Source organism: Manis javanica, chromosome 17 (genome assembly GCF_040802235.1).
Source record: "Manis javanica isolate MJ-LG chromosome 17, MJ_LKY, whole genome shotgun sequence".
NCBI classification, from domain to species: domain Eukaryota; kingdom Metazoa; phylum Chordata; class Mammalia; order Pholidota; family Manidae; genus Manis; species Manis javanica.
The window spans coordinates 60,422,499-60,443,429 of record NC_133172.1 but is presented as its reverse complement, the minus strand read 5'-3'; the positions used below and the strand labels follow the sequence as shown (position 1 = coordinate 60,443,429).

Below are 20,931 nucleotides of genomic sequence, written 5' to 3'. Positions count from 1 at the left end.
AGAAAAGCTATAGAAGTAGCAGATGGAAGAAAACATGGGAAGATTGATTATTTCTTTGACATATCTTCTTGTAGAGTAACTTAAGCATGTATAGGTTTTAAACTACTAATTAAATTGCGTACACACATTAACATAATAGGAATACAGTTACATAACCAGAGGTTGTGTATTTTTGCTAAGAAATTTTTCCACTTTTTATTTTGAAATAATTTTAGTTGGACAACAGAGTTTCAAGAACAGTTAATGCGGGCTCAGGTCTGTCACCCAGCTTTCTCTAATGTTAACATCTTACCTAGCACAGCACAACCTTCAAAGCCTGGAACTTAGCACTGTGTGCCAGCCACTATGCCACAGACCACACTCCAATTTCCCCGGTGCCCCGCTCTGAGCTGTCCCTGGTGCAGGATCGCATGCGCCTTTAGTTGGCATGTCTCCTTGGTCTCCAGCAAGGACACCTGCGTGTTTTTCCTTCCTCTCATTCCTGGGGATGTTGATTTAGGGGATGGATCTGGGTTCTCTGGGAAGCAGTTGCCAAGACGAGGTGAGATGTCCAGGAGTCTGCTGGGGGAGGGACCTGTGAAGGAAAAGGGGGAGAGGGCAGGAGACAGGAAGTCTTAGCCACTGATTGATGTTGGGGGAGCCCTTGAGCCGAAGTGTGGCCCACAGGATGGGCCTCTCCTAATGCCCCTCTGCTCAGTCATTGGCTCAGAGCAGTGGGGGCCAGCCTGGCCTTGGCACAGACGTGGAAGGTGGGGGCAGCTGCTGGACGGGTCTGTCGGCTGTGGTCCTGCAGCTGCAGGTCTGAGGGACGTGGCTCATGGTGCCGTGGGTGCATAGGCCAGGCTGCCCTCTGTAGTTACCCTTTGGCCCTTTGTGGCTACTGAGTGCTGTGGGGATGATCTTGTCTGCGCATACTTCCACTCCCTGAGTTCAGCTTCCATTGGTGCTTCTCACCTGCCGTGATTCTGCAGTGGGGATCACCCCTTGTGATTGTCTGTTTCTCTCATTCTTTCCATATTTATTGATAGTGATTTTGCTATAAGGAAGAGCTGTCCCTTCTATCTCCTTTATTTATGGATTTCCTACATTATTTATATCCATGCTTACATATGGACCTAATTTTATCTTTTTGCCAGTGGCCACCCATTTGTCACAGCTCCCATCTATTAAGAAGTCCAGGTTTGTCCCACTGACATGACTTGCTGTGATTTGAGACTTTGAGTCAAAGGTATTCATTGGGGCTGGTCACATCCTCATTTTTTGCCAGCCACAACCACCAGAGTTCCAGACTCACAGAAAGGGAGAGGTGTTCCCACATGTCCTGTTTTTTGTACAGTCCAGGCCAGCCAGCCCATGGGCCTTCGCGGTGACGGAGCCTTCCGAAGCAAGGTCTGGGACACCACCGAGTGCCGCCCTGCGCGGCCTTAGCTCAGGGCTGCCATGTTGACACTCTCCTGGGTTCTGTGGCTCCATTGTCGTTTCCTAGTGCGCCTGACTCTCGTGCTGTATTCTCTTTTCTAGTCTGAGCCCCAGCTACATAGATCTGACTGAGTGTCCCTACATGTGGCCGTACTGCTCCCAGCCCATCTACTACGGAGGAATGCCGACAGTCGTCAACGTCACCATCCTCAACGGCATGGGCGTCACGGGCAGAATTGTAGACAAGGTGAACTGGCGCTCTGTCTTGTGCTGAGCTTAGGCGTGGCCCAGGCCTTGGCACCCCGGCTCTTTCTTGGAGGTTAACATAGGAAGGGTCTCCTCCCTCCATCCAGGGTGCAGGGCGTGGTGGCGTGGCTTGTCCCCCCTACCCCTGCCCCGGTCCCGTCACAGATAGGTCAGGGATAAATTAACGAACCAGGCTGCTGCTTTTTGACTTTGGCATCATGAGTTTAGCTTCTGAACTGATTACGTTTCATTCTTCATCTTTACAATTTCTCACATATAGTTAAAGCCCACTTGTATTTCTGCATCTTGAATGAGCACAAATGGGCCTTTGAGTTTAGAAGGTATGTAATGTCTTTATTTTAATTTTATATTTTTTCTTAGACTTATTGAGTAAACATTACAACAGCAGGATAGGGAAAGAACAGAAAAATCACTTCCAGCCCTACCACACTATGGTAGTCACTGTCTTCTAAAATATTCTTTTCCAGACTTTATCTGAAATACACTTTTTTTATTACCTTTGTTCAGTAGGCAAACTTTAGTCTTTTGGGTTTTTTTCATTTCTTATTATGTTGCAGACATTTAAAGATGTAACTGTATTTGTGGCACCAGTGTACTTTTTAACAGTTATTTGATATTACATAGAATTATTAAATCTTAATTTTCTTACTATTTCCTCTTGCTTGAACAGGTAGGTGGTTTTCAACTGTAACTATTTCACTCAATATCTTTGCACATTCATCTGAATTAGTTTCTTAACATACACTCCTTAGGTAGGAGTCCTGCGTCAGGGGGCACCGACAATATTATGACCCTTGGTACTTAAAATCAAGCCCTTTCCAAGAGAAGAGCCACATCAGCTCAGGCTGCTGCCGGCCGTGCTGCCAGTGTCCACAGAGGAGTGGTGTACCCACTGCCTGCAGTGGGTGGTACGTTTTTAAAAAATTCCATGAGGCTCCTAAAAATTGAGACAAAATTCACATACCATAAAATGCACCCTTTTAAGTTGTGCAGTTCAGTGGTTTCTAGTGTATTTACCAGTAGTGATGCCGCCATCATGTACATAATCCCAGAGCATTTTCATCACCCCAGAAAGAAACTACTGTTAGCAGCCACTTCCCATTCTCCCCGTGCTCAGTTCCTGGCAACCACTCATCCACTTCCCATCTCTGAGAACCAACCTGCTCTGGACATTTCGTAGGAACAGAATCACACCGCACAGGGTCTTCTGTGACCGGCCTATTCCACGCTGCATGGCACCTTCAGGGTTCATCCATGTGGTCTCGTGTCAGGGCTTCGTCCCTTTTTGTGGCTGAGAGACCCCTTTTTGTTCATTCGTCCAATGATGGACATTTGTTTTATTTCTGGGCAGTTCATATTTTACTTTAAATTTAGAGGAGGGTGTACTACGGCTTGTTTGTGAGTTGGCTGTCCACAGGTTCATGACCTCATTGTATCAACTTCATTGTGAATTAGCTTTTCGTTTCTTCGGCCCATTTTTCTGCTGGAGTTTAGGATTTTCTTACCGCTCTGAATGGGATCTTTATATCATAGAAAATTAACCATTGTTTTATACAAAACGTTCTCCTAGATTATTGTTTCTTTTCTCTTAAATATTAATGGTGATCTCAGTTTTAGTTTTTAATTTTGTAAAACTTTCACATTTTCATGTATTGTGTTGTCTTTTTAATCTATTGTTTTAAAAATCAGAGAACTTGTCCCTCTGGAGATATAATGAAATCTCTATTTTTTGCTACTTTTCCTTTTATGCTTGTTAAATACCTGATTTTTTTTTCATCTGTGATAACTTGATATGTGGAATGAGAGACAGATTGAAATAGACTCTGCTGAATTGCTGACCAGTGGTCCCAGGGGCATTCATTAAGGACCCCCTCCCTTCCTCAGTGTTCGTGATGCTGCGTCCTACCAAAATTTTTCCTTTTTTTTTATTTTGCTGACTCACTTGGGGAGTATGTTGTCACTCTGTCTTGTGAGGGAAAGGAGTGACCGAGGTTAATTTGAAGTGCTGGTTCATCATGAGAGCTGCCTTGCATTTCTCCCAGCTGCCTTTCGTGCTCCCCTTTCCAGTCTCCGCAAGCCTGGGAGAGTGTGAGGGCCACGCCTGCACTTCTGGGTGCCTCATAAACCTCTGCCCGCCCTGTCACCAGCCTCAGAATCTGGGGACCATTTGCATCATGCCACTTTATTATTTTATTCCTTTCAGTTAATGTGAGTTGTTAAGCATACATCTAATTGGGATCTAACCTCAAATCTGACTGTTTTTGTTCAAGTTCTCTATCAGAGAATTTCTTTGTCAGAGCAGGTATCCCTTTTTTATTTTAATCTTCAGAAAAAATTTCTCTTTAAAATTGGAGGCTGTTAGAAATAGTTTGTAGACTTCTCCAGTGGACAATGTTCTAGACATTCCATAGGCTACCTTGCTCATAGGTTGCTTAGTACTCTGTATACATTTAATTTTGCATTTAATGAATTGGTTCTCAAAAAATGACGCAGGTAATTTAGGAATTGAGTGTTTCCCCTTAACCATTGTTTTTCTCCTCCAGCCTGACTGGCAGCCCTACTTACCACAGAACGGAGACAACATTGAAGTCGCTTTCTCCTACTCTTCCGTGTTATGGCCTTGGTCAGGCTATCTGGCCATTTCCATTTCTGTCACCAAGAAAGCAGCTTCCTGGGAAGGCATCGCGCAGGGGCATGTCATGGTCACCGTGGCTTCACCCGCAGAGGTGGCAGTAAGTGCGTGCAGGCAAACAGGCCTGTGTTTCTTGGCCTCTCTGTCACCTGCTGGCAAGGGCGAAGCAGGCCGAGTGCCTCGGGCTCTGAGGTGGAGCACAGGTGACTGGCGTGATGAGGCTTGGGGGCGTGAGTGACAGTTCCAGGGCCTGTGGAGCTGCACTAAATGAGGGGTGGCCTCCGGGGCTGTTGTGAGCAACAGCAGATTGGGTTCTCTTGGGCCAGATTTCAAGCTCAAGGTGATTGCAAAAAATGGGCACTCTGGAAGGGCAGGCAGGGTCAGTCCTGCGTAGCCCCGTAGTCTTGAGGAGCAAGGTACCCTAAATGTTAGGTCTTAGACTCTTGGGTGGCATTAGTTGTGATCTGTGCATGTTCTTCCCTGTGTTTGTTGTTATTAGAAATTCTTGTGTTCAAATTATGTGAGTTAAGTTGATCAGTAGAAGTGACTTTTTAAACCAGAAAATGTGAAAGTTTCTTCTGGGCATGATGGGCATTTTGGGTTTCTTTTATTTCAGTCCAAAAATGGTGCAGAACAGACTTCAACAGTGAAGCTCCCAATCAAGGTGAAGATAATTCCTGCTCCTCCTCGAAGCAAGAGGGTCCTTTGGGACCAGTACCACAACCTCCGCTACCCACCCGGCTACTTCCCCCGGGATAACCTGAGGATGAAGAATGACCCTTTGGACTGGTAAGCACAGCAGGGCGAGGGGTCACTGTCCCTTTGGGGGCAGGCTTTGCTCCTTGCTGGCCCAGACTGGCTGACGCCTGGCCTTTGCAGGCCCTTGTGCTCTGGAGCCTCCGCTCCTCTCCTCTGAGGCTTCCGCAGTGTGTGGTGAGAAGCCTTGAGCTCATCCTTAGGGCTCCCCCCTCACTTCTGTTGAATCGGCCAGCAGATCCAGTCCCTCCTGCCTCTGAGACACATCCCGAAGCCTGCCTGTCTGGTCGCTGCCGTGCCCCACCCTCATCAGGCCATCGGCGTGTCCTGCCTGGGCAGCATTGGAGACTTCAACAGGCCTCACTGCCCCCAAATTCCAAATTCTCTACCTCACAGCCCTCCTCCCCTTCAGACAGCTTGAATTCTGTCATGGTTTGCTTACAACTCTCTGGAGGCCACCTGTGCAGACTTCCCACCATGCTCTGCACAGCCCTCCGGCTCTGCCTCCGAGCAGCCCCTCACCCAGCCGTCCCTGGCTTTCCCTCCAGGGCAGAGGGTTAGCTTTCCCTTGGCCCATACCCCAAGCTCAGTGCTGTCTTTGTGTAACTAACGGAGTTTCAACTTGAGCATTGCAAGGTTGAACAGGACACCTACCAGGTCAGATCTGTTCTTTATAACAATGTCTCTGGAAGGCCACTGGAGAGACTCAGACGAGAGACAGGCAGACAAGAAAGAGTGAGGAGTTGGTAGACCAAGGTGATGGCCATGGACCTGGACAGGGGCCTGTGGGTCCAGCCCAGTTGAGGAGGTAGACTCTGGAGGGCTGTGTGTAGGGTGGTGGGTTGAATGCCCCCTGGCTGTTTCCATGGCCATTTGGTGGGTGACTCACAGGGAGCGCACAGTAGGAGGGACAGGGCAGGAAGGTGACCGGCAACAGTGCTGCAGGCTCCCTGTGTGCTCATCCTGGCTCACTCCCCTGCATCCCTTGTGCTGGCATGTCTGCCTGCCCATGCCTATATGGGGTGATTGCTAGCTGTTTCCATGTGTGCCGCCGCTAAAGTGTTGGTTCATGGTGTTTCGCAGAGCATTTCTTTGGTTATTTCTTCTCATCCTCTTACCCGCTCCACACCTGTGCCATGTGTACAGTTCTTGTTACTGCCCTTTTTATTTGTGAGCACAGAGAAAGCTGGGCTGCAAAGGCGCTTTCTGTGCCATGGGTCCAGCCCCCAGCCCTGTGCTGGTGACAGGCTGTGCTCCTCCAGATGCCACCGGGGGCTAGCTAAGCCTTGGTGACCTATGGAGAAGGATCATTTTAGTGCCGGGTTTACTGTTTTTCAGGAATGGTGACCACATCCACACCAACTTCAGGGATATGTACCAACACCTGAGAAGCATGGGCTACTTTGTCGAAGTCCTGGGCTCCCCCTTCACGTGCTTCGATGCCAGTCAGTATGGTGAGTGGAGAGGTGCCGACCAGGTGTTCTTTCTGCTCAGTTGGGTGTTGGTGAAGCTCACAAGGTGAATCCAGGGCTAAATCAGAGTGGAGGGAGCATGTGTAGGGGCTCCTGGTCCTGGTGGAGGCTGGAGCAAAGCTCCAGTACAGAGTGGCGTGTGCTCCCATGTGGTGGGGGTGGTGAACCTGCAGCTGAAATTTGGAGCTATCACACCAGCGTCAAGGACATTGGTGCTTCTGAATGTACTTCAGTGAAGAATCCGTAGCACTGGATTTGCTGCTTCTCCAGTAAGTGAAGTAGCCTCTGTCGGCATCACAAATGAAGGGGAAGGCCACCCAGCCGTCCCGTCCTCGTCCGCCCACTTCTGGAGCAGTGTGGGCACCCAGACAGAAACAGTAGGAGCCAACAAGCCGAGATGCGGGTGCCAGAAAGCATGTGCTCCTGACACGCTGTCCTGTGGCTCAGGCTCAGTTCAGCCTGCAGTGCTCACGGCTCGGCCCTTTGTCCTGCAGGAACCTTGCTCCTGGTGGACAGTGAAGAGGAGTACTTCCCTGAGGAGGCCGCTAAACTGCGGAGGGACGTGGACAACGGCCTTTCGCTCGTCGTCTTCAGTGATTGGTACAACACGTCTGTTATGAGGAAAGTCAAGTTTTATGATGAGAACACAAGGTACTGACCTGAATTAGTGTTTGGATAAGAAATTTAGCTTTTGGGGAATTAGATTCTACCCAGCAAATACTGAGTAGCCAGCCTGCTGGCGGTCCTTCCAGGGGTCAGAGACAGGTTCAGACGCCCGGCAGGAGGAAGTTTCTCATGTGATAGAGATGAGAGATGGTCTTGAAAGTGGCTTATAAAGGTAGTAAAGTGCCTGATTCCCAGTACTGGGGACAGGGTTAATGGTCTTACTTGTTGATCTTAGATACTTGAGTTTTAAGTTTCCGTGGAGTTCTCTTCCATTCTCCCATCTACTGCCGAATCTGTGCAAGCGTCATGGCACCAAAGCGCTGGTATTTAAAGAAGGCTTCCAGTGAGCTAGGTATCGACCAGCGATTCCTGGTGCGCCACATCAGCCTTAAAATTTGAACTTTACTTTTAGAGCCTGCCACGTGAACTTTTAAGTTCTTATCTCTTTTCTTCTCACTGACCCCCTTGAGGTCTCAGCTCTACATGCAGTGCATTTATGTCATATGTGGTATATTCATGAAATAAATGTAGCTTTGATTTTTCTGCATACCTGGCTGAAGCATTTACATGATAGTATTAGCCAGACCCAGACAGCGTTAGCTGAGACCTTAGAGTGCATAGGGTTTAGTTATGGCATGAGAAGACTGGGTGTAGGAGGGCGTCTAACCTCCCCGCCCCGTGCCCCTCTGTCACTTTGCAGGCAGTGGTGGATGCCGGACACCGGAGGAGCTAACGTCCCAGCCCTGAATGAACTCCTGTCTGTCTGGAACATGGGCTTCAGCGATGGCCTGTACGAAGGGGATTTTACCTTGGCAAACCACGACAGTAAGGTTTTGCATTTGTTCTCTAGTAGGGCACGTTGTTCCAAGAGATGTGAGAGTAGAAGCCATGTGTCTTTGAAGTTGAAGTTTCAGAGACAGAATGAGGTGTCTCCTAAATAAGCAGGTCTGTGGTGAGACCTATTCAGTGTCTTCAGAAAGGACATTTGTGAAGCAGGGTGTTACCACTCTAGTTCTCCCCAGATTTTCAACATGAAAATATTTTGTGTAGGCATTGCTAACTTAAGGGTCACCCATAAAGTTCTTCATGTCCTATGTATTCCCACATAGGATATACCTTATAGCTCCCTGGTTATTATAAACTTCTCTCTGTGAAACAACTTTGCATATCTCATTTAAGAAGTTTCCCCACAGATTAGTTTTGGTAACTAGTTTCTAGAGCAACATCCTGAGTGTTAGCGTCACTAATTCTGCTCATCCTGACTCGGGTGTTTCAGGTCTCTGACTCTGAAGTGTATTCAGAAACCTTGTATTAATAGTATTCCTTGGCTTGAATTTTGACATAATCGCTTGTAGTTTTAAGTGTGACCAGGCAATGATAGCAGCTCCTCTCTTAAGATTAAGAGCAGTTTTAGGAAATAGATAATGTCTAAAGAATGTATTTTAGGTAAACTTGTAGCTGTGGATAGAGTCCAGTGTTTCTGTGTTGTCGTAACTCTTTCCTAGTGTATTATGCATCTGGGTGCAGCATCGCTAAATTCCCAGAAGATGGCATAGTGATTACACAGACCTTTAAAGACCAAGGTAGGAATGCTCTTAGTACACTTTTTGGTTTCTTTCTCTCTCTCTTAAAAATAAATAAATAAGTTTTATTGAATGTGATTCATATACTGTAACATTCAGTCTTTTAAAGTGTACAGTTTAGTGATTTTAATGTATTCACACGGCTATGCAGTCATCCCCTCTCTCTACACCCAGAACATTTCATCACCCCAGAAAGAAATCCCTTACCCATGTAGCAGGGTTTTTCTTTTTTCAAGTTTGTTGCAATATTATTTGACTAGTTCCTACTTTGGGCTGGACTGTGGCTAGTGCCCCTGGGGGATGCAGAGCCAGGTGAGATAGCCCCTTGCTGATCATTTAAATGTTTGCACTGACTGCTGCAGAGTAAGTCAATTTCTCGCAGGAGGGAGGACTGTTGAGTATTTATATATTTTTTAAACTACCTTCAAAGCTGTTTGAGATTTTTGTTAGTATTTGTGAATTGTTCTCCTTTTATGATCAGATTACTAAAACTTTTGGAAAATACTGACTGTGTTTTGAGTTGTTAACTATGTAAAGGTTATTATAAAGGACATTATAGAAGCATTTAGTGTAATATAAAGAATATTAACTTCAGAGTCAGCTCTTAAAATTGCCTTCAGAATTCCAAGGCAGAGAGGCCTTCTGTTTCAGTTTTGCTTCTCTAACAGCAGAGGCATCACCCCTAAAGGCAGACGAGGCCAGTATCCCTCCCGTTGGTTCCTGTGACACCCCACTGACTGTGCTTAGCAAACCTGGGGCATGGGAAGGAGCTGAGCGACCTGGGCTGCCCTGCCCTCCTGAAGGTGGGCGACTGTCCACCTGCCTCCGTGGGGGACACTCTTGCCGCAGCCCAGCGCACCAGCGACTTTGCCGTCTCTCTCCCGCCTGTGCTGAGAGTCGGGAGGCTCCTTCCACGCCAGCGTGACGGGTCCATGGAGATTAGGGGATGGATCTCTATCCTCCTGCAAGTGGATATTTTGTATTTCAGAATGGAAGTTCCCCTTCATTTTAAAGTTTGCCGTTTCTGTAATCGTGAAGTTAGGGACAGTTTCCTTGGAAGTGACAAGAAGGCAGGATTCTCACTCATCTATTTGCAGCTTCAAGGTAGAATTAATTTTTGTAATACCTGGAAGGGATTTTTCCCTTCATCAAAGCAAGGTCAGGCAGTAGATAGGCCTGCATTCCTAGGGTAACACTTTAACGCAGAGGACACGGGGGATCGGGCCTTCCCAGTCACTTGGCGCAGCTGACCGTGGACTGTGATTCTTCGGGGAACTGGTTTCCCCCAGCGCGGCGCTGTTTCTGGGGTGGGCGCCCGCGGTGGGGGCAGCAGGCTCTGCGGCTCGTTGCCGCCTTCGAGCCTCGCTTTGCGGGGAGAGGAGGCAGTGGGGCTGCTGCGATTGGTGCATGCTTTGCTTTGGTATTCTGCTAGACTGAAAATAAAAGTTAATCACCTGGAAAGCCTTATAAGGGGCTTTTTATTTCCAAACAGGTTTTATGTTGAATAATCTTCTGGGTATAAAATAGGAATTTGAAAATCTGGGCTATATGGGATCAAAAAGAACCATATTGTCAGAAACCACAGTCGAACCACGAGGCCAAGTGACAGTGTAGGGTGCCCACTGTCCCCATTTCATCTGTTTCACTGCTCTGTCTTTCCCTTCCAACATAGAAAATCTTGTTTTCTTTTCTGCTCAATTCCTCATGGGATTAGACTAGAGAGCAGGAAATCTATATTTTTATAGCCACAGACATCTTAGATGATACCAACACAGTGAACACTGGATTCTGGTGAAGATGTGTGTCAGCTCCTAGTGCTGGGGGCAGTGTTTGCTTCAGGGGTAGAGACTCAGAGTAAGGTGATGTCGTGGAGCTCACTGCCTGTAGCATTTACATATTATTGATTTCTTGAGTCCTTAAACATTTATAAATTGTGTCATCTGTTTGGGCTGTTGGAACATTTGTGTTTGTGAGATTAATGTAACATATCGTATACCTAAATTAAAAATATGTGGGCATGTGTTTTAAAAATTATTTATGTTTGTCCTCACTTTTAATAATGAGACTGGACACCCAAGTATCAGAACGTGTAACTGCATTCATAGTGGTATCTCTGTGTTTAGCCTGGTTGGCTGACCCTTGTGTATGCAGTCCAGAAACATAACCCTTTCAAAAGGGTGATAAGGGACAAAGATTTGTGTTTGTAGGATAAAAAGGGAGAAGTGACATCCTAAGATCATAAATACATGTGCCGCCATTTCAAGTGAGAATGAATGAGGATTGAGAATGGAAGTGCAGGTGTACGTGTCAGTGAATTTTACCAAAACCCTGATGAATGGCACTTGAAGCATTTCCCTATCCTAAAAGTTTGCACTGTTGTGATTGGATGTTAGATTTTGATGTAATTTTTGTTTGTCATATGGACTAAATGTCAAGTTAAGTGGCAACTAGAAAATGATTCATTCCTCAACCAAAATTTCATGGTTGTTTTTGTTGCATTATTTCAGGGTTGGAGGTTTTAAAGCAGGAAACAGCAGTTGTTGAAAATGTCCCCATTTTGGGACTTTATCAGACTCCCATTGAGGGTGGTGGCCGGATCGTGCTGTATGGAGACTCCAATTGCTTGGACGACAGTCATCGACAGAAGGGTGAGAACTGGTGGTGTGGCGGAAGGCAGGTTGGGCTTCCTGAGGTAAACGCACAAATCCTTCCTCACTCTTATCTCTGAAAAGGCACCGATGAGGTGCTGGTAAATAAACAGAAACCTGTTCCGGAGAGCCAGGTGCAGCTGGGTGATAGGTATCTAAGTGCACAGGACGTTTAATAAGCCAAAAACCTTCATTTACAGGCTACACTGGCCCCATATTCGTTGTCCCAAGGCCTGCGGATGCCAGGACCAGCGTGTTTCAGTGGAGAGGGCCTTTGCCCATTTCTGCCCTCCCTGTCCCACTCTGGAGTCTGTAGGTCATGGGCACCACCACGTGGGCTGCCTGTTCTTGGGTCAGACTCAGTCTTTTCTTGGAAGGCCAGCACTTGGCTGTCTTCTGGGCTTGGGAGCCTTGCTCTCGGGAGGCTTTGTCAGCGGGAGGCTTTGTCAGCGAGGGCCCTTTGGTGTCGCCGCCAGGTGTGCAGGGAGGTGGGGAGTGGGGAGCTAGGCCCCACCTCTCCTTTTTTTCAACGTCTTGCGATGCAGCCTCCAGATTCAGGGGTCACAGACTGTTCCCATTTTGCAAGGCAGAAGTGGGATGGTCAGAGTGTCACACATGATAACATGACAACGAAGCCAAGACTGAAGCCTGGTCACCTTGCTCGCCAGGGAACTGGGTGGGTGGGAAGGGAGGTAAGTCAGGTCCTCACGTGGGTACAGCGAGCGCTGGAGCTTGAATTGGATGCTGTGAGGGGCACCTCTCTCTCATTCACAGTCGGAGTTGACCAAATTCCTAGCATTGTATGTAAATCTATAGATTATAGTTGGTCTTTTTAAAAATGATTAGTGACAGGTAAAGACACAGTTAGAAGATTGTTTTATTTCCACATAGATTTTTTTTTAAGACAGAAATCTCCTGGTATGAGTCTATTACAACTTTAAATGCCCGAGAGGACTGTCCTGGTCCTTAAAGTTCCAGTGGCAGCGTGGAGGACCTTTCAGGGTCTTTAAGCACATGACCGGCAGTGCTCTGAGTGAGGGACGTGCCTCCTGGTGGCCCATTTCTCATGCGTCTCTAGTCCAGGCGGGTGCTGGTGAGCTGCAGTGGCAGGCGTGGGGAGAGGCGGTGTGTGGACCTGTGATCCAGTTTAGACAGTCAGCATCGCGGCCCCTCGTGGGAAGACTCTGCACCAGGAGCTGTTGATCGCCCCCACTCCCTGCACCTCCCTGAATGTCCCCCAGCGTGACTGATGATTTCCTGCTTTCCTGTGTCTGGTTGGGGCCCACTGACTCAGAGGGCAGCCCGAATTGCCAGACTTGTGCACTTGGCTGACCTTGGGCCCAGGTTCCTGAGGAGTGTGCATGGAGGGCGGTGAACCTAGGTCCTCCCTGAGGACAGCCTTTGGGTGGTGCCTCTTTCCCTCTCCTCTCGCCTGGACCCCCACTCTGCATGGTCCTCCATCAGTGGTGCCACCTGGTCTCGCTCTCCCGGCATGAGCTCCGAGAGGGGCCTGGAGCCGAGCGGCCCTTGGGCAGCTTGTCCAGCCCTGTGCACCATGGTGCGGCCCTGCCCCAGCCTGGGGGCTGGAGTGAGGCTCAGGCAGGTCATGTCTGTTTTGTAGTCTTTGTGGACCGTTGCTGACCACAGAGAATGCCGTTTCTCAAGAATAAGGGTCCACTTTGACCTACTCTTCTCATTTCCCCTTCCCCCTCATTTGGGGGACTAACTTTTATTTTCCTGAAGAGGGTCCTTTAAAAACAGTTCCAAAGCAGCACGCTTGTTGCCCCGCAGACTGCTTTTGGCTGCTGGACGCTCTCCTCCAGTACACGTCGTATGGGGTGACCCCGCCCAGCCTCAGCCACTCTGGGGACCGACAGCGCCCTCCCAGTGGCGCCGGCGCACTTTCTCCAGAGAGGATGGAAGGTGAGTGGGCCATAGGCATTCCGGGGTGTCGAGGCTGCTTGTGTCCGGAGGTAGTCATGCCTGCCCCCAAACGGAACCTGCTTGACGGTGCTCCCGATGGTTTTCTTAGTGACTGCCGGCAGCATGGCAGCCAGCGGCACTGGTGCAGACAGCAGCACAGACGTTACTAGGGTTCCCATGCTTGCTCCCCATGTCCCCACACCACCCTCTCATGGGGACACTGGCTCCAGGATCTTTGGGAAGGACAGCTAACATTTTGGGTACTCACTAGATACCAGGCAGCAGTCTGAGGTGCTTTACATGCTTGTTTCCCTAAGTCCCCTAAGAACCCTGTGGAGACAGGTGTTAGTCTCCCCACATCACAGGTGAAGAAGCAGGAGCTGAGGGAAGAAACTGCTCAAGGTCACCAGGTGGTTAGGCAGTGGAGCCAAAGGGAAGGTTTGGTGGTGACCTGTGGCCTTGGCCACCTGGTGTGCGCTGGGCAGGGCTGCTGCTGCAAGGCCTGCATGTTCTATCCTCCCAGCGTTGTCCACGGAATTAGCCACATCAAAAAGAATAAAAAGAAATGGGTGAAATACATTTTAATGAAATACTTCAACCCAGTACACCAAAATGTTACTAAAATATGTGACATGCACCCCATTTCGGTTGCTCGGTGGCTGGCTAGTAGCTAGTGTTGGATAGCACAGATCTGAAAAATAAGTTTTCAATTTAGAAAATATGGATTTTTTTTTTGCCTGAGAATTAAGTGTTTCAAAAGAGAAAGGTTTTTCCATGAAGCTTATCTACAGGTTAGGCTCCTCAAGTGTATATAGCCTTGCACGTGTCATTGTGAGTGGTAAAGGTTGCCGAGCTTTACAAACGGAACAGCCGTTCTGATCTGTTCACTCACCTTTAGCAGTGGGTCTGCGTCAGCCCCAGCCAGGCCTCTCTCCTGAAGCACTTGGAAGACCCAGGTTAACAGTACCTATTGGGCCTGTCAGCAAGATAGCAGACTAACGAGGCCTCGTTTTTCCCCTCGCGTCTCGCGCTGACGGCTGCCTGTTGCTGGGTGGATGCTGCCCAGGGAACCACCTGCACCGGTACTCCAAGGTCCTTGAGGCCCGCCTGGGAGGCGCAGCGCCGCGGGCTCTGCCGGCCTGTCCGCACCTGTCATGGGCCAAGCCACAGCCTTTAAATGAGACGGCTCCCAGGTTAGTGTCTTCTTGTGCTTTTCCACTCCTGGTGCAGAGTTTATGGTTCATAACTCTTTTTTACAAGAGAGAATGGAATTTTACTGACATCACTAATCAGACCTTCTAGCTTGTCATTTTGTGATGGTTATTTAAATTAGTGAGCTCCCATTTTGACCTTTAGAACCTGTGCTCTTTGGTGGTATCCTGCATAAAGAAATGCTTCGGGTAATTAGCGTTTTGTTAGGTTTGGCTGCTTCTTGCTTAAAAAGCTGTGTTCTGACTGTAATGCCACTGAACAGAAGCTCTGACTCCTTCAGTTGGGGTTCCACAATTGAACACTCCCTATCTGCACTTTTGATACTGAAATAGACACAGGCCCTTCTGCTGTGCCTGAGAGGCTGAGACCGCTTGGAGTAGATCTGGGCTCTTGGGCACAGCCTGGCCCAGAATGTGCTGTGCCAGGAACCTGCGCCTGCACCCTTACCCCAGGCTGATTGCTGTCTCTGGTCAAGCGACCTTGCACCAGTTAGGGTCACAGTAGTTGGGCATCTATATGTGGTGCCCAGACACTGTTGCTCTGCCTGTTTTCCATCTCATTAACTCAGCCTCTGAATTTGTAGCACTGACTTTTGGAAGCCAGAACTTGAGCTCTCCCTGTGGCTCCCTTCGGCGGAACAGTCCCCTCTCCATGCTGGTTCCTGGGTTTTCTCTAGGTCGTGCCTCCTCCTCTCATTGGCATCCCTGGCCCTGCAGGACAATGTCCCGTGCTGGCCAGAAGGCTGGGAGCTTTTCCCGATTTGGGGTCCTGACATGGTGAAACTGGGGCCCATGTCCCTGGGACAGCTCTGGGTCTGGGGGCAGGCCTCCCACAGCAGAGTGCAGGCCTCTCTTTCAAGTGGTGCTTCAAGAAACCGTCTGCCTCCCAGGCAGCATGCCTTACACCTCCCAGTGGGTTGGCAGTCCCCTCACCCCTCTGGCAGCAGGCTCTGCTCTGTGGAGGCTCCTGCTTTCTCTCCCCACCCACATTGGTCTCAGGTGCTGTGTGACTGCACGGGGAGGGCTGTCGTGGGGACAGAGGCCACCGTCTGTGCTGTGAGCCATGAAGAGGAGGATGCCGGCAGGAAGGCCTTGAAGCCACCCTCAGCCTCACCATCCCATAAACAGACATGCACTGACCCCTAGTCTCCTTTAGAACATTCCCAATGGAAAACAATACATTGTGCAATTGTCACATTGTCTTCTCATCAGCTATTTCCTTTCTGAAACTCTTAATTACTGAGTACTTTCCATTTCAGTTAGCATCCCATCATTTAAAAATTTCTGATAAGATTCTATTTTTACATTCCACTTATTTATGACCTACCATTATCCTAGCCCTCAAGCCAGACTCTAATTCCAGCCACCGTCAGCAGTTCATACGCAGTGGGCAGTGTTGGCTGACGCTCCCAAAATGCACTTCGTCTCCAGAGCGCTGCTGAGGACTGGAAACGGTCCTTGGTGTCTGCATGTCCACGTCAGACAGTCCATCCAGGGCTGCCCTGGCTATCAGGGATGATGTGCAGCTCCTGGGTTTCGATTGTCACCATCACTCTCAGGAGTCCTTCTTGACATACCCACCAGGCTTCACCTTTATCTCACATTTCACATCCTGTTGAAAATTGTTTGCGGTCCTCAGAGACCCAGAGCGAGTGCCAGGTTCTGAACCCCTGAACCTGTGTGAGGCAGTGTCAGATGGCTGCAGTGTCAGATGGCTGCAGATGGCCAAGGGTTCGTCGCCTCAGTGCTGCGTGTAGGTCTCTAGTCCCTCTGCAGCAGAAACGTATCCCTGTTTCTTTGTTGGGCATCCGATGTCCCTTTGGAGAGCAGCCGCAGGAGCATCCCCCACAGAGGAAGCCCTTCATCCTTCCGTCAGCATGTTGGGTAGTTCCCAGACAATGGTGTGGTTTACAGTTGCTTAACTGGGAGGGCTGCCGCCAGATAAAAGCCAGAGGGTGTCACCAGTGAGAATTAAAGTAGAGCCCCGTGTGTGTTCAGCTACACAGAGCTGCGGTGTCATGAGTGTGACTTAACATTATCAGGTTAGTTTTCAGCCTGGTTCAACCTGAAAGGTAAGGTTAAAGCACATACAGTAGAACAGGCTGTCATCCTCCCTGGCATTTTCCGAGCAGCCACCACACTGGAGCTGGACGGAAGCAGTCTGTCTCCTTCCCACCCATAAAGTCTTCAGAGACCCCCCGTCACCTGGCAGCTACTGACCTTCACCTGCCTGCTGAGAGAACTGAGTATCTTTGCTTTCACTTGGCCAAAGTAAGAGAAAGGCTATTTCCAAGAGAATAAGTAGAAAAATGGGTAATTCATGAGTTGCAGACATGTTCTCTCCCTTCCCCCACTTGAACCAGAACAGACTTCAGATCCCCATGGCATTCTGTGCTCTCATCTCGGTGTCTTCCCAGACCAGCTGCTGCTCTCCGTGGCATAGCAGCAGCCCCTTCTCTTCAGGCGTAAGTTGTGGTGGCCTGATGAGCGCTCCAGACCTCAGGACTAGCCCCGAAGCACTGCTGTGGGAGCCCCGCACATCGCAGAGCGCGTGTCCTCGCGCCCTGGCCCAGCCGAGGCCGGTGCTTCTTCCCACCTCCTGTTTCTTGACTGCGGGGCCACTTGTGCATCTGCCTCATCTTCCTCCTGACGGTGGTGTCCGAGGACAGAGACCACAGCCACCTCTGCCACGCTGGCCCGTGTTCCTCAGAGACCCCATGGCAAAGTCCTGGTGCACCTGGCAGCTGGCCTGCGTCCCTCAGCTCTTTCAGGGGGGGACGTGTGGCTTCCGGTGATGTTCCCAGTTTAGGCAAAACTAGGCTTATGTTGGCGACATTGTAAACCATGTAGAACTGCTCAGTTCTTTCAGGCTGAAATTTCTGGGAATAAACCATGACCCTTGTTCAGGATATTCTGACCTAATGCATGTGGACGGGATTTTGATTTTTCTGTCTGGGACCTGGAGGTTGTTGCTACGGCTGTTGAGCACTTGGGTGTAGGTAGGTGTAGATGAGACATCATTTTACTGTTCTCTATAAATCACTTTCTGTTTCTTAGGTATTGGCTAAGCTACCCAGGCTGTACAATTGCTCATGTTTATTTTGTTTTAACCCACTTTCCTGAAGTAATCTTTGGAAACATCAAAAGTTGCTCTCCATCGACCTGGACAAAGTGGTATTACCCAACTTCCGGTCAAATCGCCCTCAAGTGAGACCCTTGTCTCCTGGAGAAAGTGGTGCCTGGGACATTCCTGGAGGTCAGTTCTGAGGGGCTTTACTGTGCTAATCGTACTGTTCCTCTCCCTCGCTCCTCCAGCAGGTGGCCGGAGGCCCCGTCTTTGCCGTCCCGTCCTGGGAGCCGTCGTGGTCCGGGTGGGTTTCGTGGTACCAGTCCACAGGGCCGAGAGGGCAGCACTCTTTTGGATATCTCAGAAAATTCTACCTGGGTTTTGAATTCTTTTATGATGTCCAGGTGTTAACAAACATTTTTCCAACTGAGGAACCTGTGCCCACTCCCTCATTCTCAAGTGTGTGTGCACCCCGGGGGCTCCCATCGTCTGCGGTTTGGGTCCCAACCAGTGGCTGTAGCCACCCCAGTCCCTAAACCTTCAGCCCAGAGGTCTCCACTGATTCCCTGCCTGGGCCTGCCTGGGACTTGACCAGGCTAGAATTCTCCATTGAATGCGGGTGTGTCCCCTTAGGTGATCTGAGTCTGTCCCCTCCACAGGTAATGCCTTTGGCATGATTGACCATTTGGGACAGATCCTCTCTTAATCTGGGGTGATAGGTATCAAGTCATCCTGGCAGACTCTGGGTGGCTCTTTCTGGAAATCCTGGTGCTCTCCCAAAAGGTTACAGCTCCCTGGGCTGGGTTTGGGGTTCTCCTGGCTCCAGGAATTGGTTGAATTTCTGGGAATCAAGAACAGTGCCACCGTCTGTGTGGTCCAACCCTGGGAACTTTGTGGGCCTTGCTGTAGGTCATGGGGCGTGCTAATGAAGCTTAGTTCTGAAACTCCAGCATTGCTCAGTTACAAAGTCAGACTGACAGTGCGAACCAGGGGACTTTCAGTGGCCTCCAAGCCCCTGACCACGTGTCCCACCCGCACAAGGCTTTCCCAGAAAGGTGGGGGCACTGCCAGCCATCCAGACTCCCCGCCTGGCCTCCTTCCTCTTGTTCACCCTCAGTGAGTGTGACACCAGCACCCTCCCCTCCCCAGCATCCAGCCTGTCCATCTCCCGGTGTATTTGGGGAAGCAAGAGGCAGCTCTGGGCAGCCCTGGTGTGGACTGGCTCTGATGGGAGAGAGGCCACAGGGAGGTTCAGCCCCGCCCTGGAAGCACTAATCTGTGAGCAGGGCTGCAGGCTCCTCCCCTCCCCACTTATGGCCTGGGTTTAAATCGGTGTTTGCCCGGCAAGTCCAGCTGATGACATGAGCAGCATGCCCCCCTGAGGGTCCACCTCCGCTGGCAAACAGGCGGTGGCTGGACAGCTCTGCGGCGTGACTGACCATTCACCTCTGCCCCTTGCAGGGATCATGCCTGGCCGCTACAACCAGGAGGTGGGCCAGACCATTCCTGTCTTTGCCTTCCTGGGAGCCATGGTGGTCCTGGCCTTCTTTGTGGTGCAGATCAACAAGGCCAAGAGCAGGCCAAAGCGGAGGAAGCCCAGAGTAAAGCGCCCACAGCTCATGCAGCAGGCCCACCCACCAAAGACCCCTTCGGTGTAACAGACCGGCAACCGTGAGCGCACAGAGAGCCTTTGTGACGGCCTTGGTGGGCGGGTAGGAAGATTTCCCCGGGGCCATCTGTTTAAAAGGGATCAAGCCTTCCGGTGCGGGTGTTTCAGAGTCTGCTCCAAGCAGGCCACCCCATGTGATGTGTGGCGGCTCGTGGCACCTGTCGAAGTGTCTTGTGGCCGGGGGCCCACAGGAGGGACTCAGCAAATCAGCCTTGAGTAACAGTTCACCCAGCCGCTGCATGCACCAAAGCCTGGAGGACTTCAGAAGGCCCCAGGTCTCCTGACCTGAGAGGATGTACTTTTAAACAAATGAAACAACTCTGACCAAGCTAAAATATGCTCGTTAAAGGCTATTTTCTATATTTATTGTTGGGAAAAAGTCACTTTAAAGACTTGTGCTATTTGGAAGCAAAGCTATTTTTTTGTTTGTCAATGGAACGCAGTTTTTTACTATTTCATTGTGAAGAGTAACACAGATTCCGTAACCTCCTTTTTGGTGAAAGGATGGACTGGGATTTGAAGGAACTTGCACAAATCTGTGAAACAGACCTTCGCTTATTTTTATAAGTACCAATCGCCATCATGCTTTGTAATTTGGGGTATTTGATTTCACCATTGTCGGTGAAGAAAATTTTCAATAAATACGCGTCACCTGTATGAAGCTATAAGAAACTGCGCAATGGGCTTTTATCCTACTGGTCCCTCTTCTCTTTGATGACAACCTAGAATGGGTTCTTCATCGGTGTGATTTCTTTTTTGGAGGTATCATTCATATACTATAAAATTCTCCATTTTGAAGTGTACAGTTGAGTGGTTTTAGTATACTCACAAGGTGGTACCGCCATCACTCCTGTAATCCCAGCACATTTTCATCACCCCCAGAGGAAACCCTGGCCCCTTAGCAAAGCAGCCTCTGTTCTGTCTCGCAGGCCAAGGCAGCCGCTAGGTGCTGGGTCCATGGACTTGCGTGTTTTTGGATGTCCTGTCCATGGAATCCTGCTGTGTGTGGTGCCTGTGACTGGCCGCTTTCACTCCGCATGTTTTGGGGCGCCTCCATGTGTAGCGGGTCAGGACTTAGCACCCTCTTATGGCCCCTGGTGTGGGTAGACCTCATTTTGTTTATGGTTCTTCAGTTGATGGACATCTGCGTTGTTTCCACTTTGGGCTGTTGTGGAGAGTGCTGCTGAGAATTTGTGTAAGGGGTATGCGTGGACAGTTTTCACTTCTGTTGGGTGTATACCTGGAAGTAAAATCATCCACTCTACATTTCACTTTTTAAGGAACTGCCAAACTCTTTTATTCCGAAGGAGCTGGACTGTTCTAGTCCCCCCAGCTGTGTATGAAAGTTCCAGTTTCTCCACATCCTCACCAGTGCTTGGCACTAGCCATCTTCTTGATTATAGCCTCCAAGTAGGTGTGAAGTGGCATCTCTGTGGTTTTGATTTCCATTTTCCTAATGATGTTGAGCATCTATTCATGTATTAATTGGCTATTTGTATATTTTCTTTGGAGAAATGCCTATTTATATCCTTCACCCATATTTTAATTGGATTATCTTTTTGTTATTGAGTTGTCAAGAGCTTTTTATATATTCTAGATGTAAGTCTCTTATTAGATA

The 20,931-nt window shown here is 49.3% G+C and overlaps 1 protein-coding gene across 4 annotated transcripts in view; it reads left to right on the top strand.

Moving 5' to 3' along the window:
• MBTPS1 (membrane bound transcription factor peptidase, site 1) overlaps positions 1-19,985 on the top strand; it is a 51,921-nt gene extending 31,936 nt beyond the window's left edge. For 3 of the 4 annotated variants that reach the window (XM_073225807.1, XM_073225809.1, XM_073225808.1), the window contains 12 exons: positions 1,522-1,666; positions 4,230-4,418; positions 4,935-5,107; positions 6,413-6,528; positions 7,041-7,197; positions 7,913-8,037; positions 8,718-8,795; positions 11,303-11,443; positions 13,235-13,366; positions 14,433-14,559; positions 17,703-17,833; positions 19,106-19,985. In XM_073225807.1, the coding sequence (XP_073081908.1) occupies positions 1,522-1,666; positions 4,230-4,418; positions 4,935-5,107; positions 6,413-6,528; positions 7,041-7,197; positions 7,913-8,037; positions 8,718-8,795; positions 11,303-11,443; positions 13,235-13,366; positions 14,433-14,559; positions 17,703-17,833; positions 19,106-19,302 (1,711 nt within the window). In that variant the 3' untranslated portion in view covers positions 19,303-19,985. The remainder of the gene's footprint in view (positions 1-1,521; positions 1,667-4,229; positions 4,419-4,934; positions 5,108-6,412; positions 6,529-7,040; positions 7,198-7,912; positions 8,038-8,717; positions 8,796-11,302; positions 11,444-13,234; positions 13,367-14,432; positions 14,560-17,702; positions 17,834-19,105) is intronic. The other variant, XM_073225810.1, reaches the window with a different exon arrangement.
• Positions 19,986-20,931: the final 946 nt, after the last annotated feature.